Genomic DNA, 27,502 nt, shown 5'->3' with positions numbered 1-27,502 from the left:
AGTGGTCCAGGAACAGTGATTTACCCTGCCCCTGCAGCTACTCACCATTTTGGGGGTCTTGTGGCTCATGTGTGCTTGTCAGCCAGTTAGTGACAGGTGTGTGAGTACTGGCTGTGTTTTAAAGCACTGAAACAGTGTGGTCTGTGTTGCAAACAACACTGCTTCTGTAAAATGTTGCATTTAAACTTCACAGAGATGACTTGGGAGCACAGCCTCTCTCTTTGTTATCGGCGGCAGAACAGCTACGCAGAATTAGAAAGCGACCAAGAACTAAGGAGGACTTTATGCATGAGGTTATGATGCACTCCGCCACTGAGAAAAAAGAATTGAAGGAGTGGCGGGACAGCGGGAAGAGGGACCAAAAGAACGCGACACTCCAGAAAGAAGCCACGGAGCTGCTCTTTACAGTTATGGAGCGCCAAGCAGACACACTCCAGGTGATACTAGCTCTTCAAACCAAGCAGCTCCGCGCCCACCCTCCCCTGCAGCCTCTGTCGCAAAACTCTTTCCCATGCGCTGCCCCCCACACCGCCAACACACTCTTATCAACCTCCTGGTTCCACTCTCCAAATGAGAAGGTTGGGTATGATCCCTGGACGTACACAAATCTGTAGCCATCCTGAGACCCCTCCTCCTCTTGAGACCTTCCCTTCCCCCAACTCCCATCACCCTCCCTGCTGATGATTTTTTTCATTTGACTCTCTCCTCTGGTTGTTGCTTTTCAATAAAAGAATTGTGTTTGTTTGAAAGCATTTTTTTTTCTATTAAGTGAAAGCAAAAAGAGCACTGCAAAGCAACATACAATTATGTTACAGAGTGGTAGCCGTGTTAGTCTGTATCAACAAAAACAACAAGGAGTACTTGTGGCACCTTATAGACTAACAAATTTATTTGGGCATAAGCTTTCGTGGGCTAAAACCCACTTCATCAGATGCATGGAGTGGAAAATACAGTAGGAAGATATATATAGCAGTACATGAAAAGATGGGAGTTACCTTACCCAAAGCAGGACCAATCCCCGGACAGATTTTTGCCCCAGATCCCTAAATGGCCCCCTCAAGGATTGAACTCACAACCCTGGGTTTAGCAGGCCAACGCTCAAACCACTGAGCTATCCCTCCCCCCAGCTGGGGCTGGGAGCAGTGCCGTGTCTCGGGAGGGGCGGGGGGATGACCCGGGCAGGGGTAAGGGGACAACGTCTGGGGCCAGGCACGGGGCCAGGAGCGGAGCCCTGGGCACAGGGCCTGCAGCCGGGATCCCACATGCAGGGCCAGTAGCAGAGCCCCGGCCGCAGTGACCCCAGGCACAGGGCCAGCGGCCGGGAAGGAGGGCTGGCAGCCAGGACCCGAGCCTCGGGCATGGAGCTCTGGGTGCAGGGCTGGGAAGTGGAGTCCTGGGCTCGGGGCCCCAGACACCGGGCTGGGAGTGGGCCCCCTGCGCAGAGCCGGCAGCCAGGACCCAAGCCCTGGGCTGGGGAGTGGAGGCCTGGGTGCGGGGCCAGCAGCCCCACATAAAACCTGGGGGTGCTGCAGCACCCCCCACACGGCTAGTTCCCGCGCCTATGGAAGAGGGAGGAGCGGGGATGGGGCATGCTTGGAGGAGGGGGCGGAAGTGAGCGGGAAGAGGAGGGGTGGGGATGAAGGGGGGGTGGGAAGAGGCGGGGCGGTCTTGAGTACAGTACTGTACAGGGGGTTCCCAGTATCAGTGGTCTTTTTCAAGAACACAACCCCGACGTATACTGGCGACTTGCTGTACCTCAGGCAGTAGAGGGATACTAGGTATGTTTACACTTCCCATGGCAGGCCTGTGCTACTTGACCCATGCTCGCAGGGCTCTCGAGCTATGGGGCTGTTTAACTGCAGTGTAGACGTCTGGGCTCAGACTGAGGCCTAGTTTCTAGGACCTTGCAATGTGGGAAGGTCACAGAGCTTGGAGCTGGAACGTCTACACCACAATTAAACAGCCCCACACCCTGAGCCCCAGTCAGCTGATGTGGGCCAGCTGCGGGTATCTAATTGCAACATAGACATACCCCCGAGTGCGTCTCCACCCAACAGAGGTGACGGCTAAGTAACCTGGAGCTTACAGCGGGTGCCCTTGCTGGATCACAGAGGGTGAATACAGGTGTAGTAGCAGCCCTGAACTGTGACAGTATGCCATGGTACGCCCACATCTTGAATACTGTGTGCAGTACTCCTCCTCCTAACACACGAACTAGGGCTCACCAAATGAAATTAATAGGCAGCAGGTTTAAAACAAACAAAAGGAAGTATTTCACCACACAACGCACAGTCAACCTGTGGAACTCTTTGCCAGAGGATGTTGTGAAGGCCAAGACTATAACAGGTTCATAAAAGAACTAGATAAAGTCATGGAGGCGAGGTCCATCAATAGCTATTAGATAGGATGGGCAGGGATGGCGTCCATAGCCTCTCTTTGCCAGAAGCTGGGAATGGGCGACAGGGAATGGATCACTTGATTACCTGTTCTGTTCATTCCCTTTGGGGCACCTGGCATTGGCCACTGTCGGAAGACAGGATACTGGGCTAGGTGGACCTTTAGTCTGACCCAGTATGGCCATTCTTATGTTATGTTAACAGTAACATCACTGAATGAACTGAGCAAGAGAAAACAAACTGATTACACAAGAGGAGGCATTTAGTGATCAGTGATAACACTATCATTAAGGTTGAAACTTTCCATTCAAACCCTTTTATATTAGTCTTTGACTAGCGTTTGGTAAATTTGAAGCTCCACCTTCATCTAGTTACTGGAACGGAAAAGGAGCAGTCTGTCTCCCTTCTCTCAGAGCTGTGTGAAGGAGCGAAGGGTGTCTTCATATCACTACTCCTTCTGGCTGCTGTGAGGCTGAAGGAAAAAAGGTCCCTGCTACCTTTCTGCCTTCACAAACAACACCATGCCTGCCTCCGCTGCTGTTTACAGGCTCAAACAACAACAATAACTGAAAACATTCTTGACAGTTTAATTGCCGTCCACACTTTTAAATAGAGGCACTAAAAATAATTAGTGTTTTGTTAGTTTCATTCTCTTGTTTGGCAAACCTATGAGCAGCAGCAGAGGCAATGACCTGCCCATGTGATGACTCATAAAAAACAACACTGTATGGAGTCACATTCAGTTCACAATTGGCAGATTATTTGCTGGCCTTTATAGCTGCTTTAAGAAAGGATTTTTTGTAGTGAAGTTTATATTTTGCAGCAATTGATGGTTATGTCCTCACATTCGCCAGGGAAAGCTTCTCATTTACCATAGGCAGTGAATTATTCGATCCATGCTAATTTTCATTACTCAACTCATCAGAAAGAGATGGTGACTTCTTCTGAGTTCACACAGTGATTAATACTTTGTGGAAGCTACTGGAAACAAACAACAGAACCTTTCATGTGAGGATCTCCAAGCACATTTCAAACATGAATGGATTTAGCCTCGCTAGATGGCAGTGAAGTGAGTAAATATTAACCACATTTTACAGTTGGAGAAACTGATGCACGGTAAGGTTAAGTCACTTGCCCAGAAAATAAAAAATATATGAAAAAAAAGATTCTATTCACATTGTACATTGAAGATTTATTACAGGATAGGAGAAAATTGATTCTACTTCTTGAGTAAAAAAAAATATAATTTTCACAATGGCTAGATCTTTCCTTAGACTCATGCTAGAGGTTTAGAATAGTTAAGTTATAAAGGTAGAGGGAAACCAGGAAACTAGATAATATCAGTGCTTTCTAGCAATACAATTCCACTAAAAAGCATCAAACTCTCTCCTGCTTATGGCCCAAAGATAATTTACCTACAGTCCATAGCAGGATAAAAGAATTGGGAAGCAAACTTACATCTGGAGAAAGTAATGTATTAAACTAACTTACCAAAGGATTTCTTTGTGTATAAATGGCAACTTTTTCAAGATTTTCATTAAATGATACATTTGTAAGGCAAAAGCTTTGTGCCACCTGGATATTCAGGGATTGTGGTTGTTAGCGTTTTCTGGTTTGTTTTTGACACATGTAGTCATTAATATATGTGGGATAATGTAAGGACATTTTTCTCAGTAAAAAGAATTATTATAGGTAGAAAGTCACAGTGTAGCAGAGCCACTGTGTGGTACATTATCTCTGGCAATAAATGAAATAAAAATTGTTATAAATGTACCGTCTACAGTTTTCATTAGGAACTCAGCTCACATCTCATCTGTTGTACTTATTGCAGACTCATCACAATCTATCATGTTATTAGAGAATGAGCTGACTTTGAAATGACCAACATCAGATCAGAACATCTCTCAGATTTAAACATTTTATTAAAGCTAATGTTAAAAAAATTATGTAATATCATAGGTTGAGAAAAGAGTGTCTGTACATCTGGGTATAGTACTTAGATTATCCACAAATACAGAGTTTGTTTTTAAAAAGTCATATGATACACAGAGTACATAATTAGCAATAATCCAAATTAGGTGAATACATTTAAGAACACAGTTTATATATTAGCATCCATGTATTCGGGTACATCACTCATGAGAAGTTGTACAGAGATTTGGTTGTGGAAAGCAAAATATATCAATGAGTGGAGATTGTCCCTCAGTAATTGAGAATTAGGGTAGGTTGTCCATAGGAAATACAATCTATCAGGGAAGTCTTTCAGTTACTTTCCTTACTGCGCTTCTCGTCAGCACTCTAGCTCATCCCTCCTAGTATTGCCGATGTCCGGTGATGTGTTTTATGTAGCCGTCCCTCAACCATCTGATGGCATCCGACACCATGAGTTGCTGCATCAGCCAAGCGTAGTGTTGAATGATTCTGCATTTTCGCAATACTAACTCGTTACTGGGGTCCCATGTGCCCAAGGCTCCGACGATCAGTACGTGCATCTGAACCTGGTAACCCCTAGCTCTCAAGGTGTTGGCCAGAGGGGCGTATTTCTCCACCTTTCGAGCTCGGGTATCGTGGAAGGCCGGGGTCCTGTTCTCAAAGGGCACCATGACGTCCACCATGATGATCTTCTTCCAGTCCTCGTTGGGTGATGACAATGTGTGGTTGTAGTTGGCTGTCAGTTCTGAGGATGGTGGAGTTCATGGCAACCTTCCCTATGGGTGGTGGGATGGCTCTGACCAGGGATCTAGGATGGCATTGTGTCCCAGCTGCCAGGCTCCGGAATGGGGCTTGCAGGATGTGGGGTAGTGTCTTGTTGGCACAGTCGCACTTCCTACATCACTTGTCCCGATTCCCATGGCGGACAGCTCCGTTCAGCAGAACGCAGTTGAGCTGGGCCCCGTAGATGAACCTCCAGTCGGCAAATCGGCTGAAGCTGCCCCCGGGGAGGAAGTGGTTGCTGGCGTCCCACTTGCACATCACCTCGAATGCCTTGCCCTGGTCTGGCTTCCGCTTCAGGTTTTCAACATACTGGCAGCGGATAGCATCCTTCAGGGTCCTCTCCAGCATGGTTCTAGCTTATGGAGTGAGGACTGTGTGGTCCATGTTCTTCACCTTTGGCACCAAGACTCGCAGCTCCTAGCGTTCCTCGCACCATGTCCAGCAGCAGCAGATACGCTTCTCCAGTTGTCACATAGCGTTGTGGGCACGAGTCCAGAGTGAAACAAAGTCTCCCGTCTCTTCCAAATTCACCTTCCAGCGAGCCGCTCAGGTAGGAGGCAACATCTTGGTTGGAGGTGGTCCTGGTGACTTGCTTCTTGATGACATCCCGAATGGCACTTTCTGCGATGTTCCTCACCATGGCGTCCGGGCACGGCAGAAGGCGTGAGTGATCACTGCAACACTGCACAGATCACCCATACAGGGACGTTGGTGTCACTCTGCCTGTGCGAGATGTACACCAGTTCATTGCTGACTCTCTGGGGAAGAAACATCCGCTTCATCACTAGCTGCCTGATGTTGTTGTCTGCCTTGTTCAGCGATACCTTCGCCACGGCAGATCCCCTCAGGACAAATGAGATGCGGGGGATCAGGAAGGTGTCCAAGGCATTGATCTTCTGCCATGGTGCCAGTAGGGAGGAGTCGATTGTGGATCTCGTAGTATCTCTGCAATGGTATCCTCAGGTGTCTGTTGGATGCGGAAACCTGTGGGTGTGCTGAGACGTTGGTATACTTTCCCGTCCTCAAGGAAGATCATAGGTTCACCCTGGATCTGAAAAGACGTCGCCTGGACTGAGTCCATTCTACTGCCATCGATATGCAGAGATGTGCACCTCCTAGCACTGAAGTGGAGTTCCATCCAGTTGGCAGGATGGCTGGTGATGTCGAGCATTTGTTGGAGACACTCGAGGTTGTCTGTAATCAGGACCAGATCGTCTGCGAAGGCCAGGATATTCATGCTGTTGCTGTAGAGGTCGAAACTGCCTCGCCTGCTGGAGATGTCTCAAATGAGCGGCTCCATGGCTAAGTTGAAAACGATGGGGCTGAGGGGACAACCTTGCTTCACGCCGCTATGGATAGGAATTTCAGGCGTCTATCCTTCCATGGAGCGGATGATGGTGGTGCAGCCTTCATAAAGTTCCTGGATCAGCTGGAGAAAGTTTTCAGGCATCCCAAACTCTCGCAGCATGGCAAAAATGTGCTGGTGGGGCATCGATCCAAAAGCATTAGCCAGGTTGAGCCACGCTAAGGCACTGGTCTCTACTTCCTGTGATGTAAAGTCTTGTTCCAGGTCTCCTGCACAGTCAACGTGGGGTAGAGGATGAAGGCACTCTGGACGCTGCGTGTCGCTCTGAGCTACACAGTCAAACATACCCTTGAAGTATGAGAATAGTCTCTCTGACAGGATTGCGCAGTAAGATGAGGGCCTGTCAAGGCTCTCTCTCATAGCCTTAGGGCGGTTTGACCAGTAGAGCTTCTGGATCCTGGCTGCTGGGTCGTAGCAGCGACTGATGTTCCTTCTCCTGGCTTGTTATGTCTCTACGCAGAAGTTCTGTGAGCAGTCGGTGTGCACTTATTGCAGTCTCATCACAATCTATCATATTATTAGAGAATGAGCTGACTTCGAAATGACCCACATCAGATCAGAACATCTCTCAGATACTAAATCTGGGTATATCTCTTCTCTTACCTGTGTTAAAAAAAAACTTGTAAAGTTGTGGGGGAAAAAATGGATTGTGTTTTTAAAGTTAAAATAATTGAAAAAGTGTAGTTACTTTTAAACTAATATTACTGAAAGCCTACCAAGAGAAAGACAAGGATTTACAGTGAAACAAACACTGCAGTATCAGGCCAAGACACTGACATCTCTGTCAGACATACTGACAGTTAAAAAGCAACAACATAACAGTATAGCGAGACCCTTGACAGTACGGCGACAAATTCACTCAAATCCTCACATCATAACACCATGTTATTTGTACAGCCATCATAGCTGTCATATACGTGAGAATGTTTTTTTGGTCAAAGCTTTATCCAAGTTTGAAAAATGGGGCCATATGAAATGAAAGTTTCTTTTCAACATTTGTTATTAAGAGACTATTGAGGTAAAACTAAACAAACCCAGCTCAATAGCCTTATTTTTCTTCTTTCAGTGCTATTAAAGATGTTCTCAAACCCTATAATCAGGGAAGGTTATGGCTAAAGCAGCACGAATGCCGGGCAAATTCACTAAATGTGAATAAATTTTAAAAGACCCAATATGACGAGTTGCTGCATGCCCAAAAACAAACAATTGTGTCATTGCCTAATCATGAGACACTAGATACAGCATAAAGAAACAAAGTCTCAAGGAAGGGCTGCCACATGAGGAGAAATGTAAAAGAATAGGATAATACTCTGCACTTCTTCGGAGTCTTCTCTCCAAATATCACCAAGGGATATTATGGTAAATTTGTAAAAATATTAATGAGTTGAGCCTCACACCACAGCCCAAACCTGAAAAACAAAACGATCACCTTCACAAGAGGACATTACCATTTTGAATTAAGCATTTTCGCACTCCTGGAAGCTAAGATATAAAATGGTTGGCACTTGTCTGTAAAACACTGCACCTTCCTGTTAGACAGTACTCTAAGTTTCCAAGAGGTAAAGAACTTCATGTCTCCTCAGACAGGCAGGCATTGCCCAATACTCAATTTTCTCTAATGACCCTCCATGCCTTGAGACTGACACTCAAATCAACCATGAAGGATATTAGGGCTTATCTATATGACAAACTATACCTGTATAAGCTATGGTGCGATTTATAGCCATATAGTTATACTGGTATAACTCCCTCTGTGTATGCTGTTATTCCAGTATAACAGCACCTTTTTTTCCTATTTGGTTTATGTCACTCTGGATGGGTTTTAAGCTAATCTAAAAAAAGCCACTATTAAACTAATAGAGTTATAAGGTATAATAGAGTTATAAGTGTGTTCATGTGAACACACTTATTATGGTGTAACTATATGGGTATAATTACACCATCTGGTAAAATCTTTCCCTTGTAGACAAGTGTTTCTGGACTGAAACACTTTTGAAACAAAAATAAAGAAGACAATCCACAGAGCATTTCCGCTTTACATACAATATTTAAAATTCTTTACTCTGTTTTTACAAGTAGAATAAATATTGAAGTCTACTGGATGGAGAAAATTTTGCCTTCATATCAAATCACAAGTATTTTAGATTTAGTGCAAACTGAAAAGATAAGAAGAAACCCAATTTAAATCTGCATATAAGAGGTGTGGAGGCTTTCATCACATTTAGAAATTTGTTTAAATAACCTTTTTACAATTTTACAAATTTACCATAATATTCCTGACACTTACAACAGCAATTATCTGAGAAAGTCTAGATGTGTCTGGTCTGAGCCTACATAAAATCAGGACGTCTGGTCACCCTAGGTCCACAAGTCTCATGCCAATATCTATACCTCTCCATTTCATCCATGTCCTTCAGTCCAACCTCTGTTAGATTTATTAATCTTTGGCATGGAGTCCTAGTTTGACAGTCCTGCTAATGCACTTAGATCCCCCTCTTGTAGGTTCACCAGAAGGATCAGCTGCCTGGGAATAGATCCATAATGTAATTCCTCAGTAACACAAACTTACAAACTTAATTCTGACTTCATACTTTCTCACATGCAAGTCATATTACAGATTTTACCACTACACCTATGCATACAGGACACAAGTCAGCTGAGGTCAGTATTAAGTTTTGTTTGAGTGTGACTTTGAGGTATTGCATGTGTACATTGTGGGTGGTTATACACTAGAACTGAGGAGTTTGTTGTGGACTCTATATTTGGGGATTATACTGTTTATCTAGAAAAGCATGCGAGTTGGTGTGGATGGAACGTAAATTTAATTCGTGATCTCCTGGATTTTTAGTGATCACTTTGATAGGAAATGTGCTTGAGCAACCTTAATACTGAGTTGCCAAAGTTTTTGGGATGGAATGTCTACCAGGCCAAACTGAGACTGAAAAAAACAAAAACAAAAATAAAAACCCAGAAACCATTATTCTAATTCTATTCATCATAATATCATTGCAACTCTCCCATGGGTAACCATTACATATGTTTCTATAGATTATTCCTTGGACTGTAACAATATCATTACAGAATATTCAAAAATGTTTCAAAGATTTTCACTTATACCACCTTCTAAAATAGGCATTATAAAGAAGAAAATCAGTTTTCAATTCAAGAAGACTTTATTTGTGGAACGACAAACTATTGAAGTATTGCCAAAGCATAACCTGTTAATCCTATGGGCTGATGAAAGCTCATATATTTATGAGTATTTGGAATAACTGCACAGTTGAGGGCACAGCCAACTGTTACAAAATTTAAAAACAAAACTGTATAAACCAAGAATGCCTGCTTCAATAAGCACAATTTTACTGGATAAAAGATTTCTCAAGTGATGTAACTTGGCTTTCAGTCTTCGGCCTCAAAATGCAGAGTTAACAGCAGATAGCTGCATATACAGTGTGAACAGTGCAGTTACAGTTGTCACAAGAAATCTACAATAAAAAGAACAGCCTTTTTTCCACACAGTTGGGAAATAATTAATCCTCTGTATATTTTTATTACACAATCTAAAAGATCAAACTACACCTCTACCCCGATATAACGCGACCCGATATAACACGAATTCGGATATAACGCGGTAAAGCAGTGCTCCGGGGGGGTGGGGCTGCACACTCCGGCGGATCAAAGCAAGTTCGATATAATGCGGTTTCACCTATAACGCGGTAAGATTTTTTGGCTCCCAAGGACAGTGTTATATCAGGGTAGAGGTGTATTTCCATAGGTATAGCTGTAATTCCTAAAAAAAACCTCTCTACTTTTATAGAACAGGCAAAATATCTAGCAATTTTATCAATTTCAATTTGAGATTATATATATTTTCACAGCACAAACAAATGAAATAAGTAATCTTCTCCATCAGGATTCTGCTCAGGCTACCGATCGAGCTATTGGTTTTCAGTAGCACACCTCACCATAAAAGCTAAGAGCTTCCCTAATAAATTAGATATGGATGGTAAGGTCCTTATTGGTCTTCATCGAGTCTTCAGCTCCTCTCCCTTCCCTAATTTAAGAGGCTCTTGGTGATAAAAACACCTACAAGGGAGTGGGTTTTTTTCTCCCCATCCTTCCCTTCATTGTGGACATGGTGGAAAAGTTTACTCAAAAGGCTGATTTAATTAATCTGATCTTCTCAAGAAACTTGTTCCACAGGCAACCCTGCAGTTTGAGAATATAGTATCTCTGGTGCTTACATGCTTTGTAACCCTACTATAGCAGGTCAGAGATGAAAGAGTACAAAATATTTCATTCCAATGCATTTAAACTATTTGACACATTTTTGTAATATTTAATTGTTGGTGCTGGTGAGAGATACAGAATTGACAGAGCTGTAGACTGAGTACTGCTACATATCCCCAGAACAGGTACAGCATGGGCAATCAGCAAGAACAACTCCCCATGCTGCCTTGACAACATGCTTCAACCTCACTTCACAGCCCATTGAATCCTTGAATAACCTGCTGCGACTAGCAACAAAGATGGTTAATATCAGGTGTACCTGTGGTTTTTGTAATATACATACTTGTCATCTGAGAATTGGAATGAAATCATCAACACATTACACCTAGGTCATTAAACTAGTCATCACATGATGGTAACTTTACTCACTATTGACCGGGTCTGGATTAGAATCAATGACCTAGATGTCTTATCTCATTACCTGTCCCCTAAACCATCCACCTCTCTCTTTACAACTTACCTGATTTGCAGTCTGTAAATCTCTGCCCTACAATGTACTAGCATTTCAAAAATAAAAGCCACTGTTCTTTCCTCAGCAAAAAAGTTTCTACATTGCTATTTCATTTTGGAGCAATGCAAGTACTCTGCACTAGCATGTGGCTGGCTGAAATTCAGGAGCAAGGCTAGGAGCAGGAGAATTTAAAACATTCCTTCTCTTTCATTGTTCTCTGCTGAATGATCCACAAAGAGCAAATACATGTGGTCCTAGAGCAAGTCAATTATCCTGCTCCTATTACTGAAAGCAAAGAGACATGAGGTTAAATACACCACTGAGTTTCTAAAGCAAGGAGACACTTCCAGACCAAAAAATCCTTTAAAATTAACTCCTTTTTTAGATAATAAGATACAGTACACACACACAAATATTCAAGAGTCAATGCTACTACACTCTTCTGAAGAAAAAGAAATGTATAGATGTGTTATTATGCTGCCTCCTATTGGCAAGAGAGTGTATAAAAACAGACAAATAAAGATGGCTGAACAACAAATGGTCATTTAGCATGACCATAAAAATAGGACTTGTAGCCTGTACTAGGGACAGGCTTCCAAATTCAAGACATTCTAAAGAAAGGCACAACTGAACAGTTTGGATTTATGTGGCTTTATTAAGATACTACTTTCTATTCCCATCTCTGACATTGCCTATGTGCTAAGGACACATTTCAACCACATAGAAAGCAAGTAATTTTAAAATATATATTTCCTAGGAATGAGGATTGTAATATACTGTATGCAAGGGGGCACTTTCATATTAGTTCATTTGCCTCAGTGTTTGATCACAGAAATCCAATACATAAAATGTAAGCTACTTATTTAACATTTGCAAACAAATAACCTATTTTTATTTTGTGTGGGATGATTAGCTGTATGATCTTGGGCAAGTTTCTTAACCTCTCTATACCTCAGTTTCCTCATATGTAAAACTAAGCTTAATGCTTATCTTCACAGGGGTGTGGTGAGGCTTAATTAATTGAAATTCATAAAGTGCTTTGCAATCCTCAGATACCATGTAAAAGAATTATGCTAAAATCAATTCTGAGAAACAAAGAAAGAAGTGTTACAGCTAGTTTAAATTGAATGGGTGTTTCTATATATCAGAGTCTGATATGGAAAACCTGTGTTGACATTACTCTGTATTGTAATAGCAGCGAAAACAGGGACATTTAAAACATGCCAAAAAAAAAAATATTCTCCACTTACTTTTTTCTTATTGTTAGATCTGACAGTGGTACACATCTTAGGCCGGCGCCTAACACCATGAGGAAGGATGTTAACAACACTGTTACCCTGAGACCTAAGACAAACAAAAATTGCAATATATTACAATTCTTTAAAATAAATCAGTAATAATGCTAAGAATGAAGCTGAATACATACACATACATGCAACCTGAAATTGCTTCTTGACACGCCATCTTTTTCATAAACACCTACATAACCATGAAGCTTTGTGTTATTACATATATCAACTATGACTTCACATTGTAAAATACAGACCTCTCTATATTCAAGCTCCAACCTTTTCAATCTTTTGCAGGATCTGGGCCAATCATATATAAGCACCTTTAGAAGAGAAAAATACTATACAGTTTCACTGGTACTCATGCTGAAGGTTCCTTATTATGCACAATTGACGTGTCAGGCAATAACATGATCTGAAATCTAAAAATCTCTGGACTATATATGTAGAGGGAGAAATGGACCCCACACATGTTCTTTTCTGAACACTAAATGAAGTAGTGAGTTTTTGTTTTGTTTTGTTTTGTTTTTTTGTGGGGGTGGTGGAGGTTTGCTGCATTCTTTCATAAAGCAGATTTACATTTCACCTTGAAAAATAAATTATTCACTGGAAAAATTTGCCTTCTTTGCAGTACTTGCAATTAACAGAAGTTTTTGATGTGTTCAGATCAAGTTGTCAGAGGTTGTGTGTATAATACATTTCTAAAAAAATAAGTTACAATTGACTGATTCCTTAAATATTTTCCCCTCCAAATCTGTGATTCAGGATTGAGAAGTTGCTAGATCAAAAACAACTTCATCTTTAGTGCTGTAATTTCATTTGCCAACTACTAATGATGATGTGTTTCTGTCATCAGTAAACAGAAGGAAAATAAATATACCTTGACAGAGTTAAATCTTGATAGCCTTATGAAATATGGCATACATCCAATGAAACAGCACTTGTATATTTCATATTTATGTGGCCATACAACTTGAAGTTAATTCACAGCAAAAGAAAGCATTGCATGTAGCAGGATGTCTGTGTCCCAGGGAGCACAGACTAGTGCAGGGGTCGGCAACCTTTAAGAAGTGGTGTGCCAAGTCTTCATTTATTCACTCTAATTTAAGGTTTCACGTGCCAGTAATACATTTTAACGTTTTTAGGTGGTCATAAGAACGGCCGTACCGGGTCAGACCAAAGGTCCATCTAGCCCAGTATCCTGTCTACCGACAGTGGCCAATGCCAGGTGCCCCAGAGGGAGTGAACCTAACAGGCAATGATCAAGTGATCTCTCTCCTGCCATCCATCTCCATCCTCTGACAAACACAGGCTAGGGACACCATTCCTTACCCATCCTGGCTAATAGCCATTAATGGACTTAACCACCATGAATTTATCCAGTTCTCTTTTAAACGCTGTTATAGTCCTAGCCTTCACAACCATGTAAGGAGTTCCACAAGTTGACTGTGCGCTGCGTGAAGAAGAACTTCCTCTTATTTGTTTTAAACCTGTTGCCTATTAATTTCATTTGGTGACCCCTAGTTCTTGTATTATGGGAATAAGTAAATAACTTTTCCTTATCCACTTTCTCCACATCACTCATGATTTTATATACCTCTATCATATCCCCCCTTAGTCTCCTCTTTTCCAAGCTGAAGAGTCCTAGCCTCTTTAATCTCTCCTCATATGGGACCCGTTCCAAACCCCTAATCATTTTAGTTGCCCTTTTCTGAACCTTTTCTAGTGCCAGTATATCTTTTTTGAGATGAGGAGACCACATCTGTACGGAGTATTCGAGATGTGGGCGTACCATTGATATATAAGGGCAATAATATTCTCAATCTTATTCTCTATCCCCTTTTTAATGATTCCTAACATCCTGTTTGCTTTTTTGACCGCCTCTGCACACTGCGTGGACATCTTCAGAGAACTATCCACGATGACTCCAAGGTCTTTTTCCTGACTTCTTGTAGCTAAATTAGCCCCCATCATATTGTATGTATAGTTGGGGTTATTTTTTTTCTCTTTCTATAAGTCTATAATATATAACTAAACTATTGTTGTATGTAAAGTAAATAAGGGTTTTAAAATGTTTAAGAAGCTTCATTTAAAATTAAATTAAAATGCAGAGCCCCCCGGATCGATGGCCAGGACCCAGGCAGTGTGAGTGCCACTGAAAATCAGCTCGCGTGCCGCCTTCGGCACACGTGCTATAGGTTGCCTACCCCTAGACTAGTGGAGTATTTTTTTTCTAAATTATTCAATTACATGAAACTTAAAACAGCTGCAATACTAATAGGCAAATAAGAAACCATAATAAATGCTTCTTGCTCTAAACCCCCTTTCTGTAAACTTGCAGAGATCCTGGGCTTACCCACCATTTCTGAACTACAACTGAACATAGATAATTGCATTTGTAGACACGAATAAACAAAGTCCAGCCCTGGTTCAGTTGCACCAGGGGTGTGCCGTCCATGCATGCAACGTATGCATTGTGTGCCCCAGAAAAACTAGCTGCCTTTGGTCCCATTCTGTCCAGCCCCCTTGCCCGAACGAGCATGGAGGATGCCATTTTAAAACCATGTCCTCTGCTCAGTGTGACTTAGCTTGTACCACACATGCAAGGGCACATTGCACGGAGGATGCCATTTTGTGGAACGTCAGGCATGCAAGTGTGTAACTGAATACACTAGGTATGCACTGGAGAGTGGGACCAAGATAAGCAGCAGTCAGTCAGTGGTAGCCACTAGCCAAGTTCTGCTAAATTTATATACAGGAGAACATAGAAATTCATATAGCACACTATAAACAAATTATGCACACTAAAATTGCCATGTTAAACAAAGCCCCTAGATAGTTATATACATAATTAATTTGAAACTTTACTGTTTTCTAAAACAAGATCTACTTAAATATTTATGGTGCTTAAAAACCAAGATGTCCCCCCTACTGTTTCCACTTCATTAGCCACACCTGATTCTTTTCCTGCTTTAAAGTGCATCCTTGAAAAATGCCTTTTTATATGCTTCTCTTTAATATGTTCTTCTGTTCTCTACCATATACACTCTGACTAGCCAGTACTTTGCAAAACATTATTTCTCTGTAAAAGCTTAAGGCATAAATTAAAGTTTCACACAGGTTGCTGGAATAAAGTCTCATTAATGGCAAAACACAAGTTTGGAAAATAAAGAGAATATCAAGTATGCCCAGGAAGGGGATGGCAGCGATCACTGTTACTATGTTTTCCTCACCTGTGCTATCCTACAGCTGAGACCAAGCCAGAGAGAACTCCCACTGCAAGTGTAGAATTGAATATACAAGGCGTGCAAGTGTACAAATGAATCATCTGTGATAGACCAAAACTAGTGGCATAAACTCTTAATCAGTTTAGTACAAAATTAGTTAATTTAGGGCAAATGACTATATAATTAAAACAAATAATAGTAAATGGACGGTCAAAACCAAAATTGCAATTAGTGAGTTCTTACAGAAAAGCAGGAAAAGATCTGAAACAGTATTTCAGTGAAGCAATGTATAAATGTGAATGGATCTGTAGGTGTGCAGAAATAAGGTATAATGCTGACCCTGTCTACCTTTTTATCAAGGAAAAGAAAGTGTGGAATAAGGCAGGATATAATGGCCTACACAATCTACAAAATGTAGACATCATGAAACTAGCCAGAAACACCTAGCACCCTGCATACAGTTACAAACATTGGGACAAGCTTGCACTGATCTTCAGTTAGATGAGCAATAGAGAATTGCTGTGAGACAACTCACACAAAAATTTGCTAAATAGCCTGATTCTGACAGCAACTAATTTGTGTTGTATGTCATCTTGGAGAACAAGAGCTGGCATTTCATGGGCATAACAAATCAGATGATTCTCTGAGACAGGGCAGTTATGTAAAAATCCTAGAATTAGTCAGTGAGTTCAATTATTTACTCAAGCAACATCTGGAAACCTCTACTGTTTTTTCAGGAACATCAAACAGAATTCAAAATGACCTCATCAAAGCAGAAAGCAATGTTCGATTTAATGTCATTGTCAAAGAAATTGAGGAATGCCATTTGTTATTATTTTACTGGACGAAACCTCAGAAATCGCCAATAAGTCTCAGCTTTCAACTATACTGCATTATATGAGCAAGAATGGTGATACTACAGAATTCTTGGTTGGTTTTACTGAAGTTAGCAACAATTGAACTGCAGCTGGCCTTTATCGCTATGCTGAAATGATGTGCCAGAAGTTTAAATTCAGTGACAAGTTGGTAGCTCAGACATGCGATGGTGCAGCAGTAATGGCAGGTCATGTAAGTGGGCTTCAGAAACATATTTGTGAAAAATTCCCCTGTGCACTTCTTGTTCATTGCTATGCTCATTTTTTAAATCCTGCTCTCAGTTTTCCAGGATACAGTATCAGAGAATGACTGATTCTTTAAAAAAATTTAGAAGGAATATCTGCATTTTTCTCTTGATCTCCAAATCAAGCTGAACTTCTTTGAAACGTATTTAAACAAAGCCTGCCTTCTATTTGTACCACAAGATGAAATTTTCACTCAAGGCTTGTACAAACTGTTAAGCAGAACAGAGAAGTATACTGCAAAATCCAGGAGATTGGAATGCTCGTCTTTCACCTCAGCCAAGACTTTTCTGACCATGCTTGATGATTTTCAGTTTATGTTTCTCCTTTGCCTCTGGAGTGACATATTTGAAGTGACAGGAGAGTTATTTGATGTTCTTCAAACCAAGATGGACAATACTGGGTTTTGTATTCAGCAGATTCGTGAGACAGAATAAATTCACCAAAAGCGACAAACTTTTGATGAGTTTTGGAAAGGTGTCAGAGCAAGATGCACACGAATCTCGGGAAAAGAGAGCAAGAGAAGGCCAAGCAACATGTAAGCGTCTCTTCTTTGAGGTTACTGACAATGTCAGCAAACAGATGTCAGTATGATTTGAAAGCGTAGAGAAACTTGAATTTCTCCAAAAAGATTCAAGGCGTTCCATACACATTTTCCAGCTGATAGTCTCATATCTCTGCAAGTACGTTACCTCAGTATTTTTTATATTAGTCAGCTGCACTCAGAACTGTTTGCGGTGTACAACTCAGAACAGCTCCAAGGGAAAGATCAATTTGGACTTGTATAGAACTATTCATATGCTGGATTTACATATTTTGCTTGTCTGAGGTCAACAAGTCAGATACCTTAATTCTGACTATTCCCTACTCTACTGCCACGATGGAACAGTCTTTTTCAACTTCAAAGTGCATTAAGACATACACATGCAACACTCAGCACAGCAAATGCCTGTCCAAATTGGCTTAAGTGATCATCAAAAGGGAATTGCTTATGTATCTGCGCAGTTTACCAGATTTCTACACCTTGGAGTTTCTTAAAAAAAGATAGAAGAGTAGATTTTCAGTTTCAGTAGAAAGGTCAGGCAATCACATATTTGTATATTCTCAGCTTTCATTATATTTGACTACTAGTATTTGCCAAAACATATGTATCTGGTTTATTAATTGCTAGGGGTAGGTTTTTAGAAAATAAATAGTTTCATCTGTCATCTAAAAAGTTGCTGTATGCCTTGACAATTTCACCGCGCACCACTGAATGGCACCCATTTCTGATAGCTATTGCCAGCAACAGTTAATTTTCCTAGTGTAGATAAGGTTACAGAGACACATGACCATTTTTTGATGTGAGCACAAGTAGCATCTAAAGCATTCTTAAACTGTATAGATTATCTCATACTACAATCACTGACAGTGTGCTCAGAACTATACAAGACAGATAAAGACAGAGGTCCACACCCCAAGAAGCATATAAGGTAAGGCCCTGCCAATTACAACTTTTAATTGAGTTAGTAATTAATTACTAGCATGGCTGGTTCTAAATACTCTCTCTCCTCACACTACCTGATTAAAATACTGTTAATAACCGTGGCAGCAAACAGTGTCTTGCCTCTGACAAGAGGCAGGAGCTGGAACATGGCTGTCTTCATGTAATGGGCTAGCACACTTTGTTTTGCAACACAAATAGGAATTCCATGTTTTATAAGCAGTTAAACTAGGCAGCCTTCTGCCCAGTTTTCATTGCCATAGAACACCCTTGAGGACATTGCCCCATGTGCTGCTGATGCCACATAGCTGGTGGATTGAGTGTATGAAGGCTAGGGCACTATTGGATAAGTACCCAGATTTTCTCAGAATGCATCAGTACAAGTACAGTTTGGTAGCATAGTAAAAGGGGGGGGGGGGAGATGCACAAACATAGTTGTGATGTCTGAAAAGCTATTTTGTGGACATGAAGAGAACGTATTAAAATTCATAAAGCCACCACCGTATGCTCTTAAATACCTCCTTTAAATCTACCTCTCCTGTTGCCTAAAAAACAAAATTCAAAAAATTACTTCAGTCCATCATTAGCTAGGCAAGCGGCGAGCTCAGACTTTGGCTTCTCTTCTAAACTCTGTGCATTTCATTGTTTACCTCATCCTCCCAACCCATTCCCAGTTCCATTTGTCTGTTTTTTTCCACCTGTTGCATTCTGTCTGCCATGAGGATTGTGAGCTCCCTGAGGCAGAACTTGTCTTTTTGTTACCAGTCTGTACAATGCTGAGTACTGTGGACCCCCTATTTTTGATTGTGGTTCCTATGCACTACTGTGAGTTAAATCGTGATAATGTCTCATATACCCAGTAAATGTGGCTGCATCTCTAGTTATTTACAAAACAAACAAACAAAAAGTCACATTACAGATCTAAATGTGAATAGAGGCCAAAAGATGAACAAAGAAACACACAATGGGCGGTTCAGATGCTTACTTTTTTGTCACTTAGTGTTTCTTAAATTGGGTGGTTTCAGAAGCAGTGTTTTAGGAGCATAAACACATATTAATAGAGAAATATGAATGTATGTATTTCCTTTTAATATGAACTAGTGGTTTTCGTAAAGATTTTGCTTTCACATAACCATCACAGCACCATTTTTTGACAAAATATAATTTTAATTAAGGAAGAATAATCTATTATTTACATTACTGTAGCTCCTAAGAGCCTTAGTCATGGACAAGGACCCATTGTGCTAGGAGCTGTACAAACAGAAAAGACCCTCCCTGCCCAAAAGAGCTTACAATCTAAGTTGTTCTGAATAGATGATACAAGCCTCCTTCCCACACTATGTAGCAGCATAAGCCCCAAAATGAGAGAAGCTTAATCATTTTTAAAAAGTAATTCTTAAACTCTTTATTTTATCAATATTCTAAGATAAAGTTAATTGGGAAAGTGCAGCAGGATATAGTCAAAAAAATCTCTCTCTATATATATAAATAAGTGTATTCTGTGCCTGATGCTCTTCTTCATAAATTTAACAAGACAAAAAACAAAAACAAAAAAAGCTGGCAGTAAATTACAGAAAGTTACTCTTCTGTGTTTCCTGCATCCCTGTTTGGCTAGCATCGCTTCCAAAAGTAAAAACTCTGCCCCTAAATGGAAAGAACATAGGCACATTCCTGTAACTTTGAAGGATCGACTCTCTGTGCAGTAGTCAATGGAAGTCTGCCAAAAGAAGGTTAAAAGCACCAACAATCAAAAATATTTGTTTGCTTCGAGGACTTTCATTAGCTGTCAAACTTATATGCCTGATTGAGCATTTAATCACTGCATATTACCGTGAAACTGGATTTTCATTTCCAGTGTGTGGAAAGCACCAACCAGTTTATCTGAGGATATCGGTGCTGGATAACCAGTAGAGGGAGGAAATGTCGGCAGGTGTTGCGGACCGCTCATAGTTTTAGGAGATTGATGTGTAGGGTGGATTCGGTCAACGACCATCTGCCCTACACTGTGAGATTGTGGAGATGTGCTCCCCAACTCCTGTTAGATACCAGATCTACTATAGCCAAGAATCTGTGATGTGGTAGGAAGGCTCTGGCTTGTATGGCATCCAACTGTGCGCCGATGAATTCCAGTTGTTGTACCAACACTAAAGTGGACTTTTCTAGGTTCAAAAGGAGGCCTAACTTTAGGAACAGGTCTATTGTTATGTGGACGGCTCGGAGAGTGTCGGTCTCAGATGGGGCCTTGAGGAGACAGTCATCCAAGTATGGGAATATGACGACTCCTTTTTTCCTTAGGTAGGCATCAACTACCACAAGGACCTTGGCAAACACCTGAGGTGCCGTGGACAGTCCAAAAGGCAGTACCTTGTATTGGAAGTGATTGTTGCCCATGATGAATTGGAGATATCGTCTGTGGGCAGGGTGTATTGTAATATGGAAGTATGCATCTTGGAGGTTGAGAGCTGAGAACTAATCCAATGTTCCAGTGCTGGGATAATAGCGGAGAGGGTAACCATCTTGAAGCATTGCAGTTTGACAAACTTGTTTAGATTGCAAGGGTCCAGGATGGATCACCAGCTGCCAGATTTCTTCTGGATCAGGAAACAGTGGAGTAGAAACCCTGTCCCATTTGCTGGGAAGGGACCAGTTCTATGGTTCCCAGTTGCAGATGATGATTTATTTCTCCCTGTAGAATGGAATCGTGAGAGGGGTTCCTGAAGAGAGACGGGGAGGGGAGGTGGCGGGGGCGGAGTAGATAGGAAGGGGATGGAGTATCCTTCCTTGATTATCCTGAGAATCCACTTGTCCGAGGTGATTAGTCTCCAAGATGGGGAAAATGGAGTTAGTCAGTCACCAAACTGGTGGAACATTGAAAATGGTGGGAATGACTGGAATAGGGGGAGGCTTCTCAAGGTCTCGACCACACCTTCTAAATTGTTACTTTGGTGGGGGTGCATGAGAGGTAGCCCCTTAAGGAGCGGTCTGTCTACACTTGGTAGGAGATCTTTGTCTTCAGTTCTGGGTGTCACAGTGCCATCGAGGGGTACTACTGTGGTCAGGATCGTGGGAGGAGATATTTCCCTGGGTGTCTCTTTGGCACTGGCGTGTAAATGCCAAGAGATTGGAGTGTAGCTCGGGAGTCTTTAAGGGAGTGCAGAGAATCATCCATGTGGTTCAAGAATAGTTTCTGGCCCTCAAAAGGTAAGCCCTCTGCCACGTTGGTACCTTCTTAGGAAAACCCAAGAGCTTGAGCCATGATGCATGCCTCATGGCCACAGCAGTTGCAATGGATCAGGCAGTGGTGTCTGCAGAGAGGCTTGCAGGGCTGTATGGGCTAGGAGATGTCCTTCCGATACTAAGAACTGGAATTGCTCTTTCTTGGCTTCCGGCAGGTCATGACAGAGTTCCTCCAATTTAGAGCAGTTCAGGTAATTACACTTAGTAATGAGAGCTTTGTAGTTGGAGATTCTAAATTGTAGCATGGCTGATGAACACGCTTTGCATCCAAATAAGTCTAGGCGTTTCCAATCAATTCCATAGACAGACAGTCTATGTCTGTCTGGATAACTAGCATAGGATTGGTATAGACGGCCTCTCTCTTGTACTGCATTAACCACCAAAGAATTTGGGGTGGGGTGTGAGAATAGAAATTCTGCATCCTTTGCCGGAACATAATATTTTTTGCAGGTTGGAGAGATGAATGCCGGTCTGCCAGAGCAGCTTCTAAGGATTGAGAAGAGCCTCATTGATCGGTAGTGTAATCTTGGAGGAAGAGGATGTGTGGAGGATATCAATCCGTTTATGCTGCTGGTTCTTGACTTCCTCCAAAGGAATCTGCAGGGAGTCTGCAATCCTGCAGAATAAGTCCTGAAAATGTCTGAAAATTGTCAGCAGATGTAGGAGGTGGAGGCATGATAGCCTTGTCAGAGGAGGAGGATGAAAAACTTAGTGCTGGTGGAGTGTCCTCCTCCTGTTCCTCCTCTTCAGTTGGTACAGGCGGGGATTCAACCGCTGGAGGGTGAGAGACTAATGGAGAAGGAAGAGGTATAGGTCTCCAGCTTTGCTTCCTGGGAGAGTTCCCAAACTGTGCCCTGTACATGGCCTAAGGGTCCCAATATGGCCAATGTTGAGGGAGTGGAAAATGTGGCTGCATCCATGGTAGTCTATGTCAAGATTGTGGACCAAATGTGGATTGTGGATAGTGAGGATGAGTTTGTGTGATTTGCCTGGCAGATGAGGAAGCAATGGAGACCTCCTCTTCCTCCTCATCACTGGGGAAGGGAGGCGCCATCCTAGGTGGAGAAAGGGAGGAGTATTGTGAGTCCAGAGAGGAGGGTGGAAGTGGGGGGAGGTCACGTTGAAGGAGTGAAGACTCAGGAGTGTCAGATTTCAGCAGATCTTTAGGATATCTAAAGTCTTGGGGGTGGGGGAGAAGAGCATCATCTGTGCTAGTGTATGACTCGGTGATGAAGGGTGTATTCTCCTGAAGTGTCTGAAGATGGTGCCAGCGATTTGGCCGGCGCCAACTGTTTCATCAGTGTCGGAAAGGCACCAGTGCCGGCAGTTTTGTCAGTGCTGTAGCTCCTGAAGTTGGCCTATTTCACTGCCCAGAGTTGGGAAACTGTGCCGAGGGCTGTAAGTCTGCCCAGTTAGGATCTTTAGACCGTGTCTTCACATCGGTATCAGGGGTATTTGAACAGGTCCAGGAGCTGTGTCCGCTGTCAGATGATGTTGAAGCAACAGATCTCGCTGGAAACGGTGTTCTTGTGGGCTGTGCCTCAAAGTGTGAGGAGGGAGCCCGTTTCTTTTCATCCGAGTGAGAAAGAGAAAACTTTCTTTTCAGGGGAAGTGGGGAGTGAGGATCAGCAGACGACCTGGCAGAGTGTGAAGGTCTCTCCGCGGAAGAAACTGGGCCCGGGTCCAATGCCAGTCGCAGCGATTTCTCCATGAGGCGAAGTTTTAATCTAATGTCCTGGTCTTTCTGGCTCTGGGTTTCAGGCCAAGGCAGTGGGAACACTTTTGTGGGACATGTCCCTCTCCCAGACAGCAAATGCACCGCGGGTGGCCGTCTGTTACCGGGAAGACAGCCCCACAAGAAACGCACCTCTTAAACCTGGGGAATCTGGGCATAAGGGTGAGGGAAAAAGCTTCCTGGTCGGGAAGAGCGGGAATCAGGGAAATGGAAACCTAAGCTATGAGATAACCGTGAAAGTAAAGTTAAAACAAAAATTTTTTTTTAAAAGATAGAAGAAAGAAAGGATGAGAAGAGGATACTAAATACACTACACTAATAGCTAAAGCACTGCCTAGTAAGGGAATTGGAGAAGCGGGCTCTGCTGTGGATTCTGTCCCAAATCAAAGGCATTAGAGAAGGAACTGTGGACGGCTGGACCACACAGCGCTATATATACATCCTGCACACAGTGCGAGAGTGGGGAGGTGCGCATTATTAAAAAAGAACACCGTTACAATATAAAAGGTCCACATTAAAAAGCAACAGAGGGTCCTGTGGCACCTTTAAGACTAACAGAAGTATTGGGAGCATAAGCTTTCGTGGGTAAGAACCTCACTTCTTCAGATGCAAGTAATGGAAATCTCCAGAGGCAGGTATAAATCAGTATGGAGATAACGAGGTTAGTTCAGTCAGGGAGGGTGAGGTGCTCTGCTAGCAGTTGAGGTGTGAACACCAAGGGAGGAGAAACTGCTTCTGTAGTTGGATAGCCATTCACAGTCTTTGTTTAATCCTGATCTGATGGTGTCAAATTTGCAAATGAACTGGAGCTCAGCAGTTTCTCTTTGGAGTCTGGTCCTGAAGTTTTTTTGCTGTAAGATGGCTACCTTTACATCTGCTATTGTGTGTCCAGGGAGGTTGAAGTGTTCTCCTACAGGTTTTTGTATATTGCCATTCCTGATATCTGACTTGTGTCCATTTATCCTCTTGCGTAGTGACTGTCCAGTTTGGCCAATGTACATAGCAGAGGGGCATTGCTGGCACATGATGGCATATATAACATTGGTGGACGTGCAGGTGAATGAGCCGGTGATGTTGTAGCTGATCTGGTTAGGTCCTGTGATGGTGTTGCTGGTGTAGATATGTGGGCAGAGTTGGCATCGAGGTTTGTTGCATGGGTTGGTTCCTGAGTTAGAGTTGTTATGGTGCGGTGCGTGGTTGCTGGTGAGAATATGCTTAAGGTTGGCCGGTTGTCTGTGGGCGAGGACTGGCCTGCCTCCCAAGGTCTGTGAAAGTGAGGGATCATTGTCCAGGATGGGTTGTAGATCACTGATGATGCGTTGGAGAGGTTTAAGCTGAGGACTGTAGGTGATGGCCAGTGGAGTTCTGTTGGTTTCTTTTTTGGGCCTGTCTTGTAGCAGGAGGCTTCTGGGTACACGTCTGGCTCTGTTGATTTGTTTCTTTATTTCCTTGTGTGGGTATCGTAGTTTTGAGAACGCTTGGTGAAGATCTTGTAGGCGTTGGTCTCTGTCTGAGGGGTTGGAGCAGATGCGATTGTACCTCAGTGCTTGGCTGTAGACGATGGATCGTGTGGTGTGTCCGGGGTGGAAGCTGGAGGCATGAAGGTAGGCGTAGCGGTCGGTGGGTTTTCGGTATAGGGTGGTGTTAACATGGCCATCGCTTATTTGTACGGTGGTGTCTAGGAAGTGGGCCTCCCGTGTAGATTGGTCCAGGCTGAGGTTGATGGTGGGGTGGAAGCTGTTGAAATCATGGTGGAATTCTTCCAGGGTCTCCTTCCCATGGGTCCAGATGATGAAGATGTCATCAATGTAGCGTAGGTAGAGAAGGGGCGTGAGTGGACGAGAGGTGAGGAAGCGTTGTTCCAGGTCAGCCATAAAAATGTTGGCATATTGTGGGGCCATGCGGGTGCCCATAGGTCCACATTGTTATTAAACATTTATATTGTGGTGGCACATGCGGTCTAATGCCTTCCTTCCCCTGAAGCAGCCTTGTTTGTTTTTGTTCTCCCTCTTTTACTACACACTCTTCTACCTTTCTTCATTTGTGGTTTCTATTGTGGCTGTGGGAAGCTAAACTGAAGAAATGAGCTCCACGTACAGCTGATCAAATAGTGAGTTTTCTTCTGCTAAAAAGTGTGTCTGATTTTTCCATGGAAAACGTCAATATTTTGGTGGAAATTCAAATACCGAAAAAAGTTGAGCTGAAAAAAATCATTTTATTTCGATTTGGAAATGCTGCTGCAGTGCCTCATGGGAGCTGTAGGTAGGACGCCTCATGCTCCCATTCTCATGTACACACTAGGTTCTGTGGTTGGATTATGTCTCCCAAGATGCACCACAGTCTCCCCTCTTGGAGAGGGAAGGGATACATCATGGAAAATGAAGTCCAGTCAGGAAGCCTGATCCATAGAGAAGAATTAGCAACCAAATTAAAACTTCCATGAGGCAACATTTACAAATCAAAATATTTCCATTTTCAGATGTTCATTTTTGGGATGAAAAGTTGAAAAATTATTCATAGCAGACTTTTGCAAAAAAAATTAATCAAAAAACCCAATTTTCCACTGAAAAAATAATGGACACAAAAATTTTGAACAGCCCTTGTTCTACGCTTTACTCTTAAAACAGTGAGGTCTGTAGTCACTCTCACTTCTGTCAGAAGAGTCTCTCTTTAACCTGCAGCTAAGAAATCTGTAATGAATCCAAGTTTTAGTGTCTTTCCTTAAATTTAATCTTAATCTCATATGCCAGGAAATTTAACTGAAAATCATCCATTTTACCTAATAAAGCAGATGAAGTAGTTGATAACTCCTCAACCCTTCCAAATTTGAAGTCTAAACCTTGAGTTCCTAAGCTACAAATTATAATGCATTGCCTTTAAGTGTTTCACATTGTGCTGATGATTTCTTTGACCTTTTGTTTCCTCTTAATATGCATGTACACCTAAAAATCCCCCTTGGTTAAAGAATAATACAGCACATTGAAACTGCCACACCAAAGAAAATCAGTAAAAGAATGTCAGACAAGTAGCTTATTTTAGACAATAGTCTCATTGCTAATAACATGCTTCCCTATTTATTTATTTTTTACATTTCACATCTTGTTCTCTCAACTCCTTTTTCTTTTCCACCTTAGTTAATGAAGACAATAGTCTAACAAAGACTACCCAAACTGCAGTTACAGTATGTTATTGTTTAGTATCTGTTCTTTTACTCTAAAGCCTTCATATATTTTGGCTTTGACGTTAGTAGCCGCTCTTAAATTTAAAGCTTCTTTATACAAAATGCTATCTGGGGCACATATCCTGAAACAGGTTACTAGTAATTTTCGGTATACAATAAACACACACAAACTACAAATAAAACTTACACAAAGTTGAATACCTTATAACATTTCTCTAAGGCCTGGTCTATGCTGGGGGGGGGGGGGGGAGGGGTGTTTTGATCAAAGTTATGCAATTTCAGCTACGTGAATAATGTAGCTGAAGTCGACGTACTTAGATCTACTCACCGCGGTGTCTTCACTGCAGTGAGTCAACTGCTGCCGCTCCCCCGTCGACTCCACCTGCACCTCTCGCACGGTGGAATACAGGAGTCAACGGGAGAGCGCTCGGGGGTCGATCGCTGCCCACCGATCCGGCAGGAAGTATAGACATACCCCAAGGCATGGTTTTTAAACATACACAATCAAATGTTTGATTTAGCTAGTTGAAAATCTCTCCCCCACTGTTAAATATCTATCAAGGCTTTAGGTGGGGAACACTCCTCTAAACTCTCAAATATAATATGTATTTAAATACAGCAAATTACATGATGTACTACTGGGCCCAAATCTTCTTTCACCTACACAAATATAAATCAGGAGTAATGCTGGTGTAAAAGAGAAGGTGAGAGAAGAAAACCAGGCCCTTACTGTTTACTAATTAACCTTCTAATGCACCAGGGTGTGGAATATAAGGAAGTGAGGAGAAGAGGCTAGTTGCATGGGAGGTCACAGCAACTGTTGATCATACAATTTGAGTGAAAGCTTTTATTTAGGACTAATTCCTACCCTCATATATAACGAGGCAATTCCTGGCCATGTGTATGTGTTCAAGAGCAGAAATTAGCTCCAGCTGTTTAGCGAATTTTTCCAAGCATTTTGGTCCCCACTTTGTGTTTCATCCACAGGGTGAATCTGGGGTAGTAAAGCCCTCC

General features: G+C 42.3%; 1 protein-coding gene across 1 annotated transcript in view; it reads right to left on the bottom strand.

The window, feature by feature from the left end:
* SLC49A4 (solute carrier family 49 member 4) overlaps nt 1-27,502 on the bottom strand; it is a 126,852-nt gene that overhangs the window by 54,828 nt on the left and 44,522 nt on the right. Inside the window, exon 2 of the mRNA XM_065413480.1 lies at nt 12,469-12,562. Within this exon, the coding sequence (XP_065269552.1) occupies nt 12,469-12,562 (94 nt within the window). The remainder of the gene's footprint in view (nt 1-12,468; nt 12,563-27,502) is intronic.

Source organism: Emys orbicularis, chromosome 11 (assembly GCF_028017835.1).
Source record: "Emys orbicularis isolate rEmyOrb1 chromosome 11, rEmyOrb1.hap1, whole genome shotgun sequence".
Taxonomy (NCBI): Eukaryota; Metazoa; Chordata; order Testudines; family Emydidae; genus Emys; species Emys orbicularis.
This window is presented reverse-complemented; position numbering and strand designations above follow the sequence as displayed.